At 40.8% G+C, this 22,925-nt stretch overlaps 2 protein-coding genes across 2 annotated transcripts; one reads left to right on the plus strand and one right to left on the minus strand.

Moving 5' to 3' along the window:
• The first annotated feature begins 14,266 nt into the window (after positions 1-14,266).
• On the plus strand, positions 14,267-15,530 carry LOC141017983 (uncharacterized). The gene has a single exon (XM_073492823.1). The coding sequence runs from the start codon at positions 14,282-14,284 to the stop codon at positions 15,389-15,391; it is 1,110 nt and encodes a 369-aa protein (XP_073348924.1). The 5' UTR covers positions 14,267-14,281; the 3' UTR covers positions 15,392-15,530.
• Positions 15,531-19,951: 4,421 nt separating this feature from the next.
• Positions 19,952-21,583, minus strand: tcf21 (transcription factor 21). The gene is made up of 2 exons (XM_073492895.1): positions 21,100-21,583; positions 19,952-20,443 (listed from the first exon to the last, which is right to left on the minus strand). Exons 1-2 carry the CDS (start codon positions 21,514-21,516, stop codon positions 20,354-20,356), a joined length of 507 nt encoding a protein of 168 aa, XP_073348996.1. The 5' UTR covers positions 21,517-21,583; the 3' UTR covers positions 19,952-20,353.
• Positions 21,584-22,925: the final 1,342 nt, after the last annotated feature.

Raw genomic sequence — 22,925 nt, forward strand, 5'->3', positions numbered from 1 at the left:
CCCTGAGAGTAGATCAATACTCACTCAGCATCAAGTTACCACTAATGTCTTCATGTTTTTAACCAGTCAGTGTGTGTGTTGTTAGTGAGCCAGTGAGTGTGTTGGTGTGCATCTGCCCCTGGTGTGACCCAAGTTATAATTATCATTAAATGTCAATGAAGGCGAAAGGAAGAGTTAGACTCGACAGATAAATCTCAACGCCCTGACTCACAGCGCCTCCTAAGGGCATTTATCAGGAACTGCAGCTTCAGTAAAGGATGCACTTACTTCTGTGACAGATAAGAAGATGGATCCAGTGGCGTGAAGAAGCTGTGATGTGTGTGACTCACTACCTTCTGACATGCAACGTGTATCATTAATGAGAAGAAGGCCTTTACCTCATACAGCTCCATCAGCTACTATTGCACATCTACAATAATGTTGCTGAGTCATACAGGATAGTTAACACATAAATAATATATGTCTGTCCCGCTGAATCAACAGGTATACATTAAACTTGAATGGATACTCTAGATAGCGATCAGTGTGGTTAGTGGTTTGCAGGATTTAAAAATGTGTGTATGAGTCACATTCATGCCAGCGTTGACTTAAAGGACCATCCCACTTTTTTTTCCCAACTTGGCTCTCATTTCTAGAGTTTTGGCTGTTGTTTCTGTCCATTATGACAACATTGTGCTCACATAAGTGATTGCAGAGATCTGGGAACACAGCAATGAAGTTTGAAAGGGGCAAAAAGCACATGGTTGGAAAAAAAAATCTATGGTTTAGCCAAATTATCCAAACTGCTTTCACTGGTGGAGAAACCAAAAACAGGAAAATATACATTTCTTTAAGTATGGGAAGTCAACGTTGAACAAAAACAAGTCTGTCTGTCTGTAAATCACATTTTGAAGCAAACTGTTTTTCCAGTCCAGGAAGTGATACAGTCTTGTTACACTTCCTGGTCAGCCTTGAGTGGGTAGTAGGCATACAAAGTGCAGGACTTTATCTCTGAAGACCGGGATTCAGGAGTTTGGGCTACTAAATGACCACGGTTAAGGATAAGGGTCAACTAAACTAAACTAAAAACATTGTGTCCAATCGCAGCCATAAACAGTTTTATCAAACTTCATCCTAGAGTAGATGTTGTAGGGAAAAAGCAAATTAAAGGAACAGTTCACCCAAAAATGAAAATTCAGTTATTATCTGCTCACCCCCACGCTGATGGACAGTCGGGGGGAAGTTTCGTAGTCCACAAAACATTTCTGTAGTCCACAAACATGCCGCAAAGCTGTGAAGCTCCAGAAATGTTTTGAGGACTACGAAACTTCACCCAAATTTCCATGAGTATATAATGACTACATTTTTGGGTGAACTTCTCCTTTACGATTTGTCCCGTCTTTCCGTGGCTGATGTTGAAACACAGTTCATGCATTTGTCTGTTCTCCTGCTTACCTGCTTACAGATTGATAGCAATGATGACCAGAGATACAATATTAAAACTCAGGTTGTATAAACCTGTAATTTCCCTTTGAATGTAAAATATTTAAAGTGTTACAAATATGCAGACAGTAAGAGATGGAAGTCAGACAAAAACAGAGAGATTAAACAAGAGCTTGAAAATCATTAAGCAGCTACATACAATGCTGAAAACAAGAGCATAGATCATTACAACAAAAAGAAAAGTGCTTCACCCCGTTCCACCCCTCCTTTCTCTCACCTCCACCTCTCTTTATCCATTCCCTCATCTCTCCATCCCAATCAATCTCTCCCTCCCCCCTCACTAATGCACTCTTTCATGTCCTCTCCTATTTCTCTCTCTCTCTCCGCCGCCCTCTCTCCCTCACCCTGATGTCTCATGGCCCTTTTGTAGGCCCTCTACATTTTTGGGAGTAACGTGATCCCCCCCCGTTTCTCCCCAGGGTGGTCCACTCCTCTCATTCAAACAACAAGCTCGGGCTGAATGGAGCTGGCGATGAGAGGGGAGACGGAGAAAGAACAAGAAGGAGGGAGAGGATGGAGAGAAAGTAAAGTAATGGGCATGTCAAACAGCAATTAAATCTCATCCGTGGTTCACTCATATCTCACACCAACAGGTAACGTGTTCATAGCTAATGCATCACATCAGGTGAGTGTGATCATGTGTGTGTGTGTGTGTGTGTAAGTGTGTGTTAGTATCGTACCTGTGTGCCATCTGTTTGGTCAAATCCTGCAGCTGTTCATCCTACAATATCAAGGCTAACCCAATATTGCCTCAACATTTCCATTGAAATCCTCTTTACTTTTATTCAAAAACATATTTCATCAAATGATGTCAGCTATTTAATGTCTTCAGAGAGGCATTTAAAGGGCTTAAAGCAGCATAAATTAACTTCTGTGCAGGTTGACACTATTCAAAAGGGAGGCCTTAAAGAGACAGACACTAAAAGAAAGCTTTCAGACAACAGGTGAATAGAGGTGCTGCAGCATTAGACAATATGAGAAAAATGTATTTTATGAACTTTAAGCACATTTTAGACAAGCTCAATATATGTATATATCTGAAAATGAGGATTAAATGTTTCAAGATCATATGATTGTAATGACACGTTTAAAATTCGCACAATTTCAAGTTTCTTGGGCCCAGAAGCAGCTACAGAAACGAAGGAAGGAAGGACGGAAGTGGTGTGCTGACCAATCAGGATCCAGTGCTGTGACTCTTCTTCTCAGGCTTGAAAATTAACTCAACAAATACCTCTATTGGATTTATTTTGCAACATTGAATTCATTCTGATATCTATCATTCTGAAGTGTTGGTGCAGTAGTAGTGGGACACACTTTTTTCGAATCTGTTCCCTTTTTATGGCTGACACATCGTGTTTCGATGTTCTGCTGTCCCTCTCATCATCTCCTCTCTCTTTCATGCCCCCAAATTCATTTCACCTCTTTTTCTGCCTCAGGCTATCATCCTCCTTTCCTGTCATCCCTGAACCACATTGTTTCTTTGTCAGGGGATGCGCACTCACACACACACGCGCGCGCACACACACACACACGCACAAACACACACACTCACCTATGCATACCACTGCGGTGCCCCAGACAGCCCTCCACAATGTGGATACCCCAAGGGAGCTTGGGTAACTTAGTCCCCTCTATCTGCCAACTGCTGTGTCACAAAGGGGCTCTCATTACACACACACACACACACACACACACACACACACACACACACACACACAAGCACACACTCGTTCACTCGTTCACTTAATTAAACACAGGCTCATTCAGATGCACAAGCACATACTCAATATTAAGGCATGCAAATGCTGTTGATCATATGATTCACACACACACAGGCACACACACACACACACACACACACACACACACACACACACACACCCACGCACACACACTTTCAGCAGATATCAGGCCTAGTCTCTTTCATTGCCAGCTTCAAATGGGAGCTTATATCGAAGGAGAAAGAGGATTAAGAGAAGGGGGAAAAAGTGAAACTGAGCTAATGTCCTTACATACCAACAGGAAAGCTTTAAGGCCTCACACACACAGACACACACACACATGCACGTTCAGTACTACACACTCACTCACACAACCCAAAAAACACTTTCGCTCTCCAACAACGCACACTCAACGTTATTTCAAGGACACGGTCATTTTGTCACCCTGGATTAGCTGACTTTTTCATCAAATATCTTAAAAAATTGTGTGTTCAAGTGAAAATCATTTTATCCTCACTTGTCACCTCTCAGAGTGCAAATGTGTTTAACCAAGTCCGTGCATGTGTGTGTGTCTGTGTGTGCGCGCTTCAGTTAGAAGTTGTTGTTATTGGCTGCAGGACTGAGGTTCAGCTCCAGTTTGGCTACGAGCTATAAACCTCAGATCTGCACACATTCTCACACACACAACCACACACACACACACACACACACACACACACACACACACACACACACACACACACACACAGTGGTTTGTTAAAGTGTATGGAGGGAATGCTGTGGTCACACCTGGGAATGCTCTTTCAGCTAACCTGCCTAACATTTGCTCTCCCTCCATCATTTCCTCTCAAGAGAGGTGGAAAGTAACAAATTACATTTACTGATCTGATATTTACTTCTGCATTTAGGTCGGCTTTAGTTTTATGAATAACCATATATAGCAGCTTTAGTAGTACAGAGGTCTTCATAAAAGCTGTGTTAGGATACATTTTTACTAATTTCTCTGAAATGTATTCGCTTTCTGAAAACCTTTACTTAAAACCACGTTGACCTAGTTTGGTTCTTATCATAAACTCTATATAATTTGTCATTTTGGGAAATTGATTTACTGGCTCTCTTGCCAAGAGTTAGACAAAAAGATCAATACCACCTCCACGTCCATGCAGCTACATGCAGCAGCTGGTTAGCTTGGCTTGGCACAAAGACTGGAAACAAAGGGAAACAGTTAGCCTGGAGCTCTCCAAAGGTAACAAAATCTGCCTTCCAGAGCCTCTAAAACTCACTAATAAACACGTTATATCTTGGTTTTGACAACTTTCATTTTTTTAGTCATTATGCTAAGCTAAGCTAGCCTGATGCTGGCTCTAGCCTCATGTTGACAAGAATAACATGTAAATAGTGGTATCAATCGTCAAGTCTGTCAGCAGGAAAGCCAAAAAGCTGCTTGGGGTCTCTCAATCAAAACAAAGCAAAAATATATATCAATGGTCTAGTTTTTATGGGGTTTTTTGAGAAATGTTACATATTGTATCTTTAAGTCTGAACTTTATTGGTAATACGATCATTTCTATTAAGGGTACTCAGTAATATCTCTCCTCCCTCAATGAACGGATTACACCATCTAGGGGCAAACAGGAGAGATTATAATGTTAAGTTACCTCACACACACACACTTGGTCAGACAGTTTAGCACACAGCACGCTGCTGTCACAATGTGCAGGGTGCACAGTGTCTCACAGTGTGAATTTTAATTCTGATTTGATTGGAATTAAAGTGGTTTTAAGCCAGAGTTAATGGGTTTAGTCTGGCTCTAATCCTGGTTTAATGAAGGCCTTGGTGGGCTTCTTGCCTCTTTCATCATCCTGGACTTCAGCCCATCATAATCCAAGTGGTGAATTAATCAACCACTTTATGGTAAGTGTAGCACGTGTGTGTGTGCTGTGTTTGTGTGTGTGTGTGTGTGTGTGTGTGTGTGTGTGTGTGTTTTGTAAAGCACATAGGAAACAAATACCTGCTTTAACAAGGTTGTCGCTATTAATTTTTTGGAAAGTTCTGGTCTCTAATCACTAAGAGAATAGCTGGGTCATGTTTGACTTTCTTTCTCGGTTGTGTCCATGCTGTGTGTGTGTGTGTGTGTGTGTGTGTTCTTCAACGTGCACACTCGGGTGCGTGCACGCTCCCCCTACTCCCCATCCCTATGTAACTGGAGCCAGCCCTCCCCTGTCAAAAATAAAAATCATTTGTCCGCTGCACGAGTGTGTCCATTAAAAATGCATGGTGGAGGGAGCTGGGGGCCGCTGGGGAAGAAAGCTGATACTCGGCTCTCCGGAAGGGCATCAGAGTACCAAGGTGGACAAATGGCATCTAGAGAGAAAGAAGGGGATGGAGAGGGAGAGTGAGGGTGAGGGTGAGGGTGAAGTGAATGGGTGAGGATGTCTGTGTTCTTTTCTTTCCTTTGTTTTGATGATGAAACTCTCAAGTTGTGGGGTTGTATAAAGTCTCTCTCTCTCTCTCTCTATGAGCCTCATACACACACGAATATATTAATCTCCAGATCTATCAGTGTGAATTTAATACAGGGATATGAGAGAAAATTCTTCTTTATTTAGAAAAAATCACACAGACAAGAAACCCTCACGGTTTTATTTTTATCTCGCAAAAGTAGCGACAAAACTTTTCTACATTTGGAAATACATATTATACATGAGATAATACTACTCAAAACAATTATTTTCTTCTACAGTCTCACCTAAATCAATTTTTGGAAGGTAACTTGTATCTGTGTTCTACTTGTTAGCTGTCATAAGATGATTTTACCAGCAATGTTATAGTCACAATGTTGATTTAAACACTAGAAGTCAGACGTTAAGTATGGCCCCCTATGTGCAGGGGCCATTGTAGCAAAACACATAATATTTTTAAATGAATACGAAGCACCACAAAAAACTTACAAGAGCATAAATCTAGATAAAACAGTGAAATATCAAATAAACGATAAACCCCAGCTTAATTAAAGTGACTATGAAGATCTTTCAGTTTTGGTTGATGCAGTTTAAGAAGTTAATATTACAACCAAGCTAAGAACATGCTAGTGCTAGTCAGTCACATTAGCTCTCTGAGCTCTCCGTGTAGCCTATTGGGTAATTTACTCACCCTGGCCTTTTTTTTCTTCTTCATCTCAGGATTGTCCATCATTTCTTTCCATACAAAGCTCTCTAGCTATATTCAGTACCTAGCTTGCAAGTTTGTTAGCTCAGTCGCTGTTAATAGGGTCACACAGTTTTATTCATATTTGCACCACTGATTCCTGCCTCAGTGCTGTCTGCAAACCATTTAACCAACCATCGCAGTACAGCTGATACGTTACAGACGCCTATCTTCCTACATTTCACCTCACTTTCACTTCACTCAGCACTGAAACACAATCAAAGCTAGCTGTTTTGAATGCTTGTGTAACTGAAAGCTTGAGATTATGGCTAATATTAGCTTGTTACCCGCTCTGCGACCGCTGTAAGAGAAGGCAGGGGATTTGTTGGACAGCTATAAACATGGAAATGTTGCTGACAGGAAATTTTGAGTGAAATACTGATTAAATCTGCATGAAGGCACTGCAGAGTGTTTTTCCTACACAGGAACAAGCTCTTTTAGTGTTTGACCTTTCTGCTCAGTTTTTATTGAAACTGTTTTAAGTTTTGGATCTGCATCTGGTGGGAAACAAAAACATGCCGTGGAACTGGAAAACCAATGCACAATAAAAACCTCGGTAATAGTAAAGAAAAATAAGGCCGTTCCTGAAGTCCTCGTCAGTGTTATGTGTTGATGCCCTCTTAATGCCTTAACTCCAAAAGGATCAATTATCCACTTAATTTGCACGTGAAATAAGGCAGCATGTGTGAACTTTTGTTGCACTCTAGATGCAATATCTGCACATAATGCAGTGGCGGACTGAGGATGTTTGAGGGGCAGAGGCGAAAGGGGCACCACATGTATGTGGGGGGGCACCAGCGCGCAGAAAGTCATGATATATTTATAGTGAAGAGAGGCCACTTCACCACGTTTTCTCCACTGGAAAGGCACCCTAGAGGGCACATTTGCTGCATTTTTTTCAGCATGGGGGCACCTTGTGTTGCTTGATGTGGCTGAATTTAATGTCTTCTCTCTCCATTTCCTCCCTGCCTTTGTTTTGCGTGCAGTAGTATCGCACCTTTTCTTTCACTTGCGGCCACACAAAGCTGTCACTGGGAGAAAAGTGTTGTTGCGTCACTCGACTCACCAGATAAATCTGTCAAAATACAGGTGTGTGTGTGTGTTAGTATATGAGTGTATGGAGAGTTGTGGTTTTTCAAGGTGTCAAACCTGTGGCCCTTGCATGCTAAACTCATTAAAAATGAAGGTGATGATACTTGAATTTACTGTTCAGGTTCAGTGTACTGTAGTGTAATTCTTTCATTCACATATTTTTGATCAATAAGTTTGAACATTTTGTCTTTTCCCCATATTCCTATAACACATAACTCCACATATTTCACTCTGAACTTCTCTCTTCCTCTCTTGTGGGACTCACTGTTTTTCTTTCCTTGGTCCTGTCCATCTGCTTCCTATAACACTGGAGCAGTCTGATCTGGTTTGCAGAAACCCCCTCTGAAAAGTCCGACATTTATTCACGTACAACCAAAATACTCCCTTTTTTTTCTCAACAAAATACCCCCGCTTAAAAAAAAACTGTCCCGGCCCTGTTTCAATAGGGTGGTCGAATCTGGACCCAATTAAAACGGGGACCCCCTAAATTTCCTTCACACCCAGCTTGAGGAAGACCCCAGATTAGAGGAATATTTTCCTTATTGACGACTTTACTTTGTGCGGAATTCCATGGGATAATAATTGAGCCCATGTGTGCTCGGTATTCGGAGGTATTCCCGTTTTGGTGGAGTGTGGATAAAAATGGCACGTTGTTAGAACCATCAGGGCGGGCACAGTTTTGACAAATCTGTTTTTTTTTTCTTTCTTCCTCTTCTTCTTCGTCTTCTGGCCTCTAGACCACAATCCTTGGAACGATGTTTGGATATAATAGAAGAAGGGGATTTTCTTCTTTTTTCTTTTTTTTTTCAAAGTCTTGGTCAGGTTTCCATGTGGGAAGAGGCGGAGGCTTAATTAAGATCAAATAAACAAAGTCACCTGTGAGTGATTTCAGCTTATAATGAGACACATGTTTGCTAATTCACACATGCTCACGCACACACACACACACACACACACACACACACACACACACACACACACACACACACTACCTCAATTTAATAAGCACTAAAGCAGGTGTTTGTTTCACTGCCTCAGTGAAATCCTGCAATGCCTCCACACAAACAGACTGGCACTGGCTTTTTGTCCAAACACACACACTCACATACACACACACACACGCACATGCACACACTCAGCAAGGATTAGCCTCGGCTTCTCATAAACTCCATGACTCAACAGTGAGAGCTTGTGTTCTGCTCCCCTATGCAGTGACCCATCATCGTGCTCCCTTTGGCTTTGTGAGTGCTCTGAATGAATAGCCATTTGTTAAATAAACCCGGGACGTTCCTGAGGTATCATAGTTGTCTGCACATTATTATTCTAAGTGGTAATAATAAAGAAAAGCATCAGGAACGCTGTCTGACTCTCCGCTGCTCAGCTGATGGTTCTCTACCTGTGAGCGGTCTGCGGAGAGAACTGTGGGAGTCTGACTTTGATTCATGTCTTCCTAATTGTAATAGACCTGAATCCTCTAAAAACAACATGTGGATAATTCTTATGCACACGCAGACGCACACATGCGGAAACACACACACACACTGTGGCTTGTGTGCATGCACCCACAGGAGGACACACACACTCTGCACGCAGGTAATTGTGGCCACCTGGGAAAACATCATTTAGTCAGGCGCCCCTTCCTTTTACTAACACTGCTCTTATAGCATGGGTACGAGTGTATGTGCGTGTGTGTATGTGTGTGTGTGTGTAAGAGCGACCTCCTTTACCCTTTGCTTTCCAAATTGCATTGGACTATCAACACTCCCTAAGCCCTAAACCATCCAATTACAAAACTGTATTTAAGTTTAGCAGTTCAAGGTTTTGAGGAAAATGACTGTGCTTCTCTATACAGGCCTAACAACCCGCCATGCTGTAGTAAAGTCGACTGTTCTTTCTCAAATTTCCACATAACAAATAAATAATTGACTTTTTCTGAGAATCACATAACAAAAACCCAGAAGCCAGAATAAATGTCGGCGATGTACGCTTCTGCAATCCACAAATCCGTTGAAACGTTACATTTCTTTAGGTTACATTTTCATTTTTGTGTTGCGACGACGCTGTGCTTGTGCTCTTGTTAGGTTAAGGCACAAAAACCATTTGGTTAGGGTAAGGAAAAGATCTTGGCTTCCTGCTTCTGCCGTCACAAACAGGGCTGGAAATATCCCAACGTCTTGTCAAAATGTACAGTGGTTTCACTTACAAATTTTGAAATGCAGTATCGAAAAGTGCTTGGCAGCCGTCTCGTCCAGCTGTCATTCCATCACCGTATCCTCCTCCTCTCAAAATAAATATCAGCTTGTAAACATGTAATCTGAACTTGATATGACACATAGTGTAGAAATGTTGACATGATATGAAACGCACAAATTTTGAACATTTCTGTGGTGTGCGTAACAGAAATGTAAAATGCTAACATTTCATTCTGGTGACCGGGCTGAAATAAAATAGCCTTCTACTGTTTCAGTTGTTTTCCTGCCGTCTACCTTAAAAAAATCATTGGCTTCTAGGTTCAGGTTAGTCCATATATATTAGTACATGACACAGTCACCAAAACATGGGCTGACAGCCACCATGTTCAGGTCAAATTCCTTCACAGTCTGCTGAATGTGAAGTACTTCAGGCTACATAAATCTGTGCACACAAGCAAGTACTTTGAGCTTATGTGTGGGTTTCGCAATAAAATTTATTTGTTTTTCCCCTACTGTGCTGTATAATGGCTGGGGAGGAACAGAACGGTTGGAAGCACCCAGGCAGGGATGGATGTTCATCTGTTCTAGTTGTCTTCCTCACAGCTATGTGTTTGTGTGAGGGTGTGTGAGCGAAGTTGTCTGAGCTTTGATCTGACGATGACGAGTAACAGGCTGCAGCATCCGTTTTAATACTTTCAGTGTTTAAAAAAACAAAAACAATTTTAAGTAAATTTCAACAACAATCATCACAATAAAATACTATTCTGTATATTTTTATTAGTATAAGACCACAGGAAGATTAAAGGAGTAGTTTGACATTTGGGGAAATACACATATTGGATTTTTTTTCTCAGAGTTCGTTATGAAAATTAATACTGCTGCCACATCTGCACATTCAAAATGAAGCTGTAGCCAAAGTTATCTTATCCTAGCATGAAGGCTTGAAAAATGAAGAAAAAGCTAGTCTGTCTCTGACCAAAGGTGACAAAATCCACCAACAGAACCTCTAAAGCTCATTAATTTACACATATTTTGTTCTTTGAATCCATAAACAATAACAAGAGACTGAAGTTTAACCTGAGTTGTGGTACAGACTATTTCTTCCCGCCACCATCAGAGGTTTAAGATAAAAATATCCCTTTAAGTCTGCACCAACGACTCTGATAACTCTTGCCATTTTTTTTCCTCTGCCATCCTCAGATGTTGAATATATTAAATTAAATTATATAAACAGAGAAAACAAAACAAAACTCTCTGTATGGATCAATCAGTCCGTCCTCACCAGAAAATTGGCTGCTGTCATATTTACAGTTACCTCTAGCGGCTGTAGTGATTATTAAGGGGCGCAAAGGAGGAAGTCAGGTTATGTGGTATAAGAGAGACAAAGTCTGCAGATGAAGGAAGCTGGGGTGGTTGGATGGGTCAAACAAACAGGTCTTCACCGAAGAGACCGCTGTTCGTGTCCTGTATGAAAACAAAAGTCTATAGTGAGTTATATTAACTCATACAATGTATCATGTATCATGTAACGTAACTTTTACATAACTAACGTACTTATTTTAACCCAAACCATGATATTTTCCGAAATCTAACAGATTTATAGCCCAAACCTAACCAAACTGCCTTTTCAGAACGTTAAAGGAGCACTATGTAGTTTTGGAGAAGAAATTCAAACTCAGAATTTTAATATTCACAATTTTAATGAGGTAATAATACAAACAAAAATGTATTTAACTATATATATAACTGAATAAACAAGCTGTTCTCAGAGGAAAATAAGGTCTTCAGAGCACTGTTTGAAGCTAGAAAGGTGGCAGGGTCTGCCACATATAAACACAGTAAAACAGTATGAAACTGTGTTGTCATTTAAGGTCAGTTTGTTTTTATTCAGTTTAGTCAGTCATGAAAACAGAGATAGTTGGCTTACTGAGTTTGTTTAGGCATGAGGCTCCTCTGATTAAAATTTCCTCCCTAAAACTACTACACTACTTTAACAACATGACAAATAAGGTCTGTAACTGAAATTATCCAATGGTATTATATGTTGTTTTGGGAGTCAATGGCAATCAACCTATTCAGTTGTCGATGTAAGAGGACATTTTGGGATAGAATCAATGATGGGTAAATAAGAACAACTGTGATTTGTGTGATTTGTCTGAACTGACCCTTTAAGTCCAGTTTTGGGGCAAAAGGCATTTTCTCTCTGAGGCAAGAAGAACGTGGGAGATGAATACCGATAATTGACTGCATAGATGGCTCCAACGATGACGTAAAGGCCAGAAGTCTCATGGCAGACACCTGCTGCGCTCCTTTTAATAATCACAAACTGGTGCCAGCAAACACACACACACACACACATACACACACACACACACACTGGTGGACCATGCCAATAAACATGGGTAGGTGGTCTGGGCAGACCTCAGCTATCTTTGGCATCTCCTCTGCTCTGGTGGCGGCTGTGCCAGGCTGCCATGCCATCTGATACAGATCGACACCAGCACCAGCTGTTCTCTAACTTCAGTCATGTGAGTATATCTGGCAATTTTTTAATGCATGATGAGCATGACACGCTGATGTAAGGCACTCACTAGCCTATATCTGATACCCCAAAGAAGGAAACCCAGTCAGCACTTTTACCAAAACATTTAAACTTATTTAACAGTTTCGACTCACTCTTTCACTGTGACAAATCCTCAAAGACAAATGAAATTTATCTTTCTATCCCACTTTTCCCTATGCTGTTGCCTGTACTGCTTTTTTTGACAGTCACAACTATTTATTATAGGGGATCCTCTGCTGCCATCTACTGGTTTAAATTGCTACTGTTAGCAGGTTTCTGGCAAGTATTTTAAACAGTGTTTCTCCTTTTGGAACAAATTGTGAATAATTTATGAAAAGTGACATATCAATTGTTCGATTCAATAATTGCCAAAAACATCTTGAGGTACTGAGGTTCAGGAGCAGCTGACCAGTTATGTCAATTTGCATCTATTTATCTATTGCCATTACATTTCACCCTCCAACCACTGCCCAACACCTAAAAATGATGTGTGTCATCAGTACTGTATGGCTGCCATCTTCTGGTTAACTTTTTAATGGCAAGTCATCAACTATGATAGATATTTTAAATAACTGAAATAATAACAATATTCTTCTCAACATACATACAGATATTTTAAAGCTTGGTGGCCTGTCTACAAAGTGTTAAGTTGACCTTTGTCATGAGAGCAGCAGCATGTGTTCTTGATAAATCATTTGGCAGGGTCTCAAGTTAAACATCACAGGGTAGCACACAGGTTTATAAAAAGAGACCTTAGATAAAGCAAAAAAAGAAAAAGAAATCCCAAATGGTGCTGGTAGCATTTCAATCCAATCGACAGAATAAATGTTGGCAAAGTACATTTAAGCAAACCAGGCACACAAAATAGTGAAAATTTCCATTTCTTCATGTTGGAACTTTACATTTCTTTGGGTTCAGTTTTCAAATGTATCTTACGACAACGCTGTGCTTATGCTCTGGTTGGGTTAAGGCACAAAAATCACTTGGTTAGGGTTTGGAAAACATTGTGTTTTTGCTTAAAATACCTGTGTAGTTCGGCACAAACACGGCTGGCGATGTCCCGAGGTCTCCTTAAAAATATCCAGCATTGTATCTATATAGCCTATGCCGTGTACAACAGTGAACATGTCAGTGTTTTTTTAGAATAAATTGAAATCTAAATAAAGGACAATTTAAATTATGCGTTTTTCATACATTTGCATAAACACTTCCCAGCTCAATACAGAGAACAAGGTGACCCATAAGTATGCATACAGGTATACAGGGGAGAGCATCTGTTAGCTTGGAAGCAACATTCTGTGATTCATGTTGTCTAAGAAAACACACTTTCTGGTAGTAATGTTTACAGCTTACAACAATAGGCAGACATGGTTGTACTGCGTAGGCAGACTAGGAGTATATCTTTACTCTATTGACACTTGGTTAATGAGCTACAGTGCTACAAGCTCAGTGGACTTTTTCCTGTTGATGTGTTGTAGCTCTTAAAACAGCAGCAGAAAGATGCAGCTACTACAGTTTTGACCTGTAGTTGGTTGGTTTGTCAGCAGGATTACAAAAAAACTACCAAACAGATTTCCACGAAACTTAGATGGAGGGCGTGTCTCAACCCAGAATAGACCCCGTTAACTTTTGGTGCGGATCCGGATAAAGGAACAGAACCAGGATTTTTTTACCCACTGTCTTTAATGCATGGATCTTGATGAAAAACATCAGGCGTGTTGAACTGGCTGGTATTTATGAGTTAGTACAAAATGGGACTGTTGGGCCTTGGCAGAGGTATGATGCCACCACAACACCGTCGTCCTCAGTGAGGCACCATCTGGGATTTCTCACATGACCTTGTGTACGTGTCTCAATTTACCCATGTCCCACTTTTCACTTTTTTATTCTGAGAGTTTGCCAAACTGATTATCAAAAGCACATGCTACAGCTTTCATGACGTCAGCTACTTTTCCGATAAAAAGAAGGTAACTGAGCCACAATCAATTCCATTTTTCCCTGGAGAGGCATTGATAGACAGCATAATGAGGGCACGTTTACCTTTGCTGTTTTTGCTGCTCAGCCTGTTTGTTTCATGGGCTCTTGAGGTTCGAGCAAGTGAAGGAGGGGAGACCAAACCCCTGGATTTCCCGCCTAACAAAGAGCAGCAACCGGACCCTGATAGCACAGCTGATCGGTCAAACTACAAGACCACCACCGACCCTGACATTTGGGCCGAGCTGAGGACGCTGAGAGACATGGTGGTGGAGCAGAAGGTGGAGCTGAGGAACGTGGAAGTCAGGCTGACGGAGACAGAGATGCAAGCGGATTTTACCAAGTCTGATCTCCTCCTCACTAATGTCAACCTGGAGGAGCTGAAGAAAGATCATGCTAATACAGAGGCGAGACTAAGAACCAGCGAGAAGCAAGTGGAGGAAGTAAAGAAAGTAAACACGGCCCAATCAGAGGAGCTGTCAAATGTCAGATCCAGGCTGGATGCCAGCGAGAAGCAAGTGGAAGAGCTGAAGAAAGTAAACATGGAGCTGAGGGCTGATCTTGAAAGTCAGGCAGCTGAACTGTTGGCCGTTGACAACAGAGTGACTGTCAGCGAGGGTGAGCTGCAGCTCCTGACACGCAGGACGGATGACCTACAGTATCAGGATGAGGCTCAAGAAGGTGAACTTACATCTTTAACGAACAGGATGAACACGACTGAGCACCAAGTGGACAGTCTAATTGAAGAGAGTGCAAAGGTGGCATTTTATGCTGCTTTGACAGACTCTGGAGGTGTAGGGCCTTACAACACTCCAACAGTCCTAAAGTTCAGCAAAGTCTTTACCAATGTTGGTGGTGCTTACAGTCCAACCACTGGCTTCTTCACTGCACCTGTGAAAGGAGTGTACTACTTCAGATTCACAATGTGTGGTGAGTCAGACTATGACGTCATGGGAGTTAAAATATTTCATAACGGTGAATCCATAATATTTAATTTGCAAACTGGGTATGAAGGGCATTCTGAGTACCTGTCGAATGCTGTTATTCTAGAGCTGAACGTCGGTGATGAGCTACACTTGGTCCTCCCAGTAGAGGCTTCAGCCTTTGATAACTTAAACAATCACAGCACATTTAGCGGCTTCCTGCTTTTCAAATTATGACGTCAGCTCACTAAAATCTGTAACAATCCATCACAAAGCAATACATTAAACATAGAAATATATCATTACTCTGCAATTTGTGAAGCACACTCAGTCAGTGTTATAATCATCTGAATAAATAAACATTCTTCATCTCTTATGCATTGTGGATATTGTCATTTTTGTCTTTCAATTAGTTTTCCATGTGTTAGCTTCTTTTTTGCCGTTTTATTGAATTTTGGAAAGACATAGTGATATAAACAATCATGAAATAAAGATAAAAGGGAAAGGTAGGCATACATTAATCAAGTCAAAATGGAAAGTCATTTTAAGACATTAAAAAATAAAATACAAGTAAATAAGAGTAGAATAGAGGACGTGATGTAATTGAAACCAAATGAGCAAAAGCATTGATGTATGTGTGTGTGCATGAATATGTATGTCTTTAAGGGCAATTAATGTAATGTAATTAATTTCTTTTAACATATATTAACATATTCAATTTACATGTTAAATTGTGATTTCCACATACGAAAAGGCATATTTCACATCTTACAGATTTTCATAAGGGACTATAATGTGTCTCACAGTATGAAATCACATGTCAGTATAACAGTCCCATGGGTTTATAGGGATGCCTGGAGTTTACTGTCAGGTCTCAGCGTGTCTCCAGAAACACATTATGTTTTGTCCAGAAGATGGCAGTCTCAGGACACTGCATGTACAGACAGATGTGTTAGGGAGGTGCCCGGGGAGAGTTTCCATGGAGTGATGATATGTGATGTATATAGTGACGTAACATGAGAAAAGGCAGTGATGTTTCTACCAAGCGTCTGATGAGAATCACATCTTCACAATAAATTAAAGGAGAGTGAAAAAGTGTCTCTTCATTGGCTAATATTTCTGTTCAATATTTATGTGTACGCTGACAAAGAGAGATGTTGTTATGAACAGTATAAACTGATGACTTAATCCTTCACGCTATTAAACTCAATTGGCCAACAGTCATGCCAATAATAAAGTGATCTGAAGGAACCATGAGGGCCGATGGGTAACACGATGGGATCAGCTGGAACACAATGTGATTCCTTCCCTCCCCTCAGCCCGTCGACCTTTTTCACATCACAGTTTGGGCAGCCGTCCAACAAAACAATTAGCAAGTATGGGAATCCCGGCCCTGCTCTCATGCAGACCCCTCCCTCCCTCCTCTATCGCTCTTCCTCTCCCGCTCTCTGCAGCTGGCCCCAGGAGAGAGGCGGCCAAGTTTATTTTCTCCACGGTGGTCCCTTTGAGGTGGCGGCGAGGCCCCTGCCACGCCGCCCCTGATGTATTAGGTGAGGGTCCTTGAAGAGACGTCGGTGGGACTCTTTTATTACCACAGCACTCAATCTTACTGTTACCGTGAAAGGATGGTTGGTGCTGTCCTTTTTCGCACCGGGCGAAGTGAGGTGAACGAGTTAGTGTGGTTAAATTCAGACACGTCTCTTCTGCCGGTAACTGAAAAGAATAATGAAGAATAAAGCAAAAATAAGCACTTCGGCTTTAATGATAAAGTAAACATCTCCATGACGACTGAGAAAATGGTTTTGTTGGTGAAGACCATGAGGAGCTGTTTACAGATCAGGAAAGTGGACCTTAATTAAAGTTTGTAACAACACAACCTTCCAGACTCAACAACGGAGTTTCATGCTCAGTTTTACAGAAAAAGTCATTCAGATACACTTTTTTGTGTTTATCATTGATGGCAGACATATTCAGATTTTTTTACTTAATAAAAGTAGAAAAATCTGAAACCCCATCACCACCATCCCCGATCCTCCCTTTTAGTGGCCACCCCAAGATTTTCAGTGGCCCCTTCTGGCCCCCCAATGAAAGATTTCTGGGGGCGCCCCTGCTGTTATTACTGGACTATCATTACTGAGGCATTATTGTTTAAGCAGCCCTTTAACATTTTAATGCACACCTGTGCCATAGCTACCTCTGAGATAATATCTTCTACTGTATTTGCTCTGTAATGACCTGAAGAGAGTTTGCACTGCACAGTTGAAATGACACAGACTGAATTCAGGATGATTCCTAGATTAAGTATCGATGGCAGACATTGAAATCGGACCCCTTTTAGGTTTTTTTTAAAAAAAGTCTCAGCTTTTGTAATTTCTATATTCTTGACCACTGCCCTGACCTCGTAATATTTAGCAACAATAATCTCAGCTGTGGTCAAGAGCTTCTTTTCTGGATAGTTTGCATAAGTGTAATTTACACTGGGAACACTGGGGACATGTCCACACCACTAAATTAAATGGTCTGTTTTGTCTCAATCACTTTTTAAAAGCATTATTTCATCATTTCATTCAAGAAAAATTCTTAAATATAGCTTGTAAAAAATGTTGACTAACAAATGAGAATACTTTGCTGTCCATCAGTTGAAACTGGCTTGCTGCTGATCCTGGTGTGAAATATGACAAAATTTCAACCCAGGATCGAATATGTACATGTGATACCAAGGCTAAGCAACAGCCTACAACATGTGCAGGAGAACAGTTATTGTTTATTTGATAATATCCACATATGTAATGTTACATATCCATACCGTAATTCTCTACTCTGACCACATACAATCTCAACCATTACATTGCCTACACTTGTATTTAATATTTGTCCTCACCACTTTTCAAAACAAAGTGATAGTTGGTGTCAGTGCAATGATGTAACATATTTTATTAACTCCACATAAGGTTTGCATGTAAAATGTAACTAATAATATAATGGATAGGCTAAAAAAAAGTACCAGCAGGCTACATGTACCTAAAAATATACTTAAGAAAAAGAACACACTTTTTAAATGTGCAAACAAATGCAATGTCACTATTAAATATTACAGATGTGTGTTGTAAATAAAGGTCACATAAAAAAAAATAATTAAAAAGTAAAAGTCACCCATACAAATAGTTTGAGTACAGTCTAGTAAAGTATTTGATATTAAATGTATTTAGGTTGGCTCTCAAAAGGAATTTTCTGGCAGTGAGTATCAAAAATAAAAGTAAACAATACATATATTTACATGTACGTTGTAGATACTGTATATTTTGGGTCGACCAATTACCCGAACGTGTTTTTCTTGTTTGTTTGTACATGATTTAATCAGATAAATCTGATAAATAAATTCATTTAAATGCAGTAAGTTATCTAAAAAGTAACTAACTGCAGTAATTAAAGGAGCACCATGTAGTTTTGTAGAAGAAATCCAAACTCATAATTTTAATATGTTAATGAGGTAATAATACAAACTCAGAGATATTTATTTTTTCCACAACTGAACAAACAAGCTATTCTCAGAGGAAAATAAGGTCCCAGAACACTGTTTGAGGCTAGAAAGGTGGCGGGGTCCGCCACATATAAACAAAGTAAAACAGGATGAAATCATGTTGTCCCTTAATGTCAGTTTGTTGATTCAGGAATGAAAACGAAGGGAGTTTATTTCTATAGTTTGTTTAGGAATTTTAAAAAAAAATCAGTCAATGAAGATTTTTGTCCTGTGATTATTGTTTTCCCCCCATAAAACTACATAGTGCACCTTTAAATAAACGTAGTGGAGTAAAACAAGTGCAATGTTTGCCTTCAAACTGTAGCGGGGCAGAAATATGGAGTAGCAGAAAATGCAAACACTCAAGTAAAAGTAAAAGTACATGGAAATTGTACTTAGTTACATTCAGTCGCTGGATTTATCAGAGCACAACTCCACATGTGGAGTTACAGGCAGGCCTCAGCATTCTGGAGAGGAAGAGAAGGCTGGTGAGGGAGAAAGGTGTAAATACAAATGGTGATCTGCCATGTGGACACTTCTGCAGCAGCATCCATCTCCATCTTTACCTTCTACCCAACAGACCACAATGAGAGAGAGAGAGAGAGAGAGAGAGAGAGGAGAGAGGGGGTGAGGGGGGGAGGCCGTGTGTCAGAGCGCATAAATAACTGTCGGCCTGATGTAAACACAGCGGTCACAACCCGAGCGAATTAAAACAACTGGTCTGGGCGGGATTAAAGCCCAGCGCGCAGGGTTTTTTGTGCATAACATGACCTCTGGCAGCTCCGCTCCTCACCTCTGATTGGCTGAATCCTAAATAGTCGATCCAATTAGCGAGCGCGTGACGGTTAATCAGTCCAAATGTAATTACGCTGCGTAAAAATCACATTTGACGCTTGTTTTGCGGTGATATAGTTCCAGAAATAAATGACCAGGCCTGAATTGTGATGTAAAAAAGTAAAATGTTTGTTTTAGCCTGTATTAAAAGTTTAAATGTGTCTTCCATCAATGAAACTGGCAGGGAAATAAACTTAATTTGACTTTGTTTTAAACTACATCTGCTTTTCAGGTGGACAATCTTTGAAGGCAAACGTTTGTTTATGTAAGGACAACCTCGTCCACGGTTATCTTTTAGAAACAACAGAGGGAGACTTATCTGCGCTGGTGGTGCTCCGGCTCTGCTTTTTTCTGAAGGAGCGCGGCGATAAGAGGAGGGTCAGCGGGTCAGAGCGCGCACGGGGCCCACACACGGGAAGAAAAAACATTCAGCACACAAGGTGTAAAAGTGATGCAAATATATTTTATATACATGTAATCTGTACAACCATTTTCTTCCATCCATCACAGTGCAGCCGCCAACAGGCCTGCACGAGTAAAAAATGCATCTGCAGAGTATTAAAAAAAAAAAAGCGATTTAAAGCGCGCAGTTTATCTTTGATCCAGCAAAGACAACAATATGTGACAGAATGCATTTAAATAATATTCAAATTTCTCTTTACGGGAACGAAGGAGAGAGGATAACCTCTCTCTCTCTCCATTATTCCCACTCAAAGTCAGCGGAGATGAGACGAGCATTTCATTTCAGTCACAATCCGTGTTTTCTTTTTCTTTCTTTCTTGAAAAAAAAAAAAAATCCCTGTTTCCTTTTAAAAACGCGCAGAGGGGTGTCCGCCTTGGTCCCGTCAGGACGCCGTCGTTCCACATAACCTCGTCGTGTTCAGCATCTCCTTCAAGTCGTTCTCCGGCTTACCTGCGACCATGAAAGGCCACGTCTGCGGAGGGAAACACAGGCACAGTGCTCAGATTCATCAACACGATTCAGTGAAAGTCAAACAAAAAAGAAAATCAGACCAGTTAGGAGTCGATTAATCAACACAACCAGATGTTCATGCACTGAATTAAATAAAAGAAGTTTCACCAGCGAATGTGTCTGACGGGTTTACAGTGATTTTTTTACACGATAAAACATTCCAATAATTGCGTTATTGCGCAATTATATGAACTCTTTCCAGGTAATAATTTGAGGCCCAGTGCTGTGCTGCCTGCACTGCATTATTTTGAAATCATTCAGTGAGATGCAGGCCTATTTTTTCTCTGTTCTGATCACAAGTCTGTCTACAAAAGGCCTCAAAACAGTCTGCAGAAAATAGGATTAGTCGCTTCTGGCCCTCTCATGCACCTGCTTCACAACGCCATCACCCTCATTTGACAACTTGGGTGCTCTTACCAAGACAATGAGGCCTTGCAGTTGAGAGTCTCAAACCTTCATAAAATCTACATATTTCAGTGGTGTGGCCTCTAATAAAACCGAACCTGTCATCGAATAATAAAAGTTGAACTGGGCCTATGTTTTTATCTCCACTTAACGCCCCCTCCATATAAGCTTTCTGTCTGTATAACACATAATTGTTCTTCTCTGTAGTCTCACCAGGTTAACAGGGTGGATAAATCCGTTTTCATATTTGTCGTTGGCCAGTATCTGCCGGAGGTGCGCGATGTAGCTGGACGCCAGGCGCAGCGTGTCCAGTTTGGAGAGCTTGGTGTCCGGCGGTACCCAGGGCAGGGTGGTCTTCAGCCGGGAGAAGGCTTTGGACAGGACGCGCATCCTGGCTCTCTCCCGCGCGTTGGCCGCGTTCCTCTGCACGTGCTTGCCCTCCTGCTGCGCCACACCCTTGGGTGCCGTTTTCCGGGACGCCGTCTTGCGTTTCTTGCCCGGCGCGTCGCTTGCGCCCTCGCAGTTGGAGCTCTCCTCCGTGCTCTCGTTGGAGTCTTTACCCGAGGAGCCGAACTTGAGGATGCCGTCCAAGAGCTCGTCGTCGACATCGCTGAGAGACCCGGTGGACATGGTAGACTGTCTCCGACCGGAGCGGGATCACAACATGGAATGAACAGGGTGGACGAACACACACGGATCGGTGATGAGTTCATGAACTGTCTATCTGTGCGTGAAGGGAGCAGAGTGGAACAGTTTTTATCTCCATGGGGAGAGAGGGCGTTGCTTCATGCTGGGAGGAGACACTGGTGCTGAGCTAACATGCTGGTTCCCAAAGGGTTCCAGGACCCCAAGGGACCCTGGATGGCTCCCCAGTTAAATGTGGAGTATTTAGTTTATTTTAACTGCAGTTTAACTCATCAATCTTTGATTCCTTTTAGAAGATGAACAACTGCAAAAAGATGGATTAATTACTGAAATGTATTTTTCAACATAAGGAACACCATGAACCTTTTTATTGATTTTACTTTAAAAACCTTCAGATTATTAATGACCTACCTGTAAACAAGTGTGGGGCCTTCATTAGGAAACACACAGGCTCATTCAGTATTATTCACATGTAACGTTTTCAGCTTTTAACCTTTGTCCATCCAGATTGAAAGCTCTTAGTTCCAAGATAAGAGGCTACTTAGGTGTAATAAAAAAAAGGCGTATAAATATGGGAGTGATAGCAGGCCCAGACCCAGCAGAGGAGGACAAGTTGACCAGATTTTGACAGTAAAGTCTAAAAACAAAGACATAATCATAATACAGTTTAATATAAAATAAATGTGCCAATTTTCATGTATAATCATATAAATGAAGCTATATATATAGATGAAACTGCCATAAAGTGATTTATTCTAATAACCGAGAACTGACGTATTTACGTAACTAGGTGTGAATATCTGCAATATTCATATGTAAGGTTTAAAGATTGAAAACTCTTGTGGCTACAATATATCAGTTATAATATGTTAGTGATAGAAGGTTTTAATGATGTTTTAAGTTGGTGGCTGACCCATTTTTGTTGCAATTTTAATAGACCACTTAAAAAAAATTTAAACCGGAGCAAACATGGGAAGGAGGTCAGGTTGACACATTTTTTCTTTTCAGCAAAGTAAAACAAGTAAAACAAAACCAGTAATTTAAATACAAAATCAATATTGTGTTCTATGTTCACCTATTATCATAATTTATGCTAATTACATCAACTATATATATATACGTATATATGTATATATATATAGTTGATGTAATTAGCATAAACACATTCATTCATTCACACTGATTTTAAGCATTCAACTGCTGTCTAGCCTGACTGCTAGCTCATGTGATTACAATATATTACTGATGTTACAGTGTGTTAACCAGGTTCTCATAAAGTGTTTAAAACAGAACCTGTCTTAACACATTGGTGGAAAGGTCCACTTACGTTGCCCCTTTAGTACCTGCAAAAAATACTTGTAATCTGAGCATGTGTAAAGGAGGTCAAGTACGCA

Source organism: Pagrus major, chromosome 22 (genome assembly GCF_040436345.1).
Source record: "Pagrus major chromosome 22, Pma_NU_1.0".
Lineage (NCBI taxonomy): Eukaryota > Metazoa > Chordata > Actinopteri > Spariformes > Sparidae > Pagrus > Pagrus major.

What these genes read in the sequence shown, in the direction of transcription:
- LOC141017983 (XM_073492823.1), top strand. Translation starts at nt 14,282, where the DNA reads ATGAGGGCACGTTTACCTTTGCTGTTTTTGCTGCTCAGCCTGTTTGTT.
- tcf21 (XM_073492895.1), bottom strand. Translation starts at nt 21,516, where the DNA reads ATGTCCACCGGGTCTCTCAGCGATGTCGACGACGAGCTCTTGGACGGC. An exon ending in TTATCCACCCTGTTAACCTG is followed by an intron (nt 20,444 to 21,099) that starts GTGAGACTACAG and finishes TTCCCTCCGCAG; the next exon opens with ACGTGGCCTTTCATGGTCGC.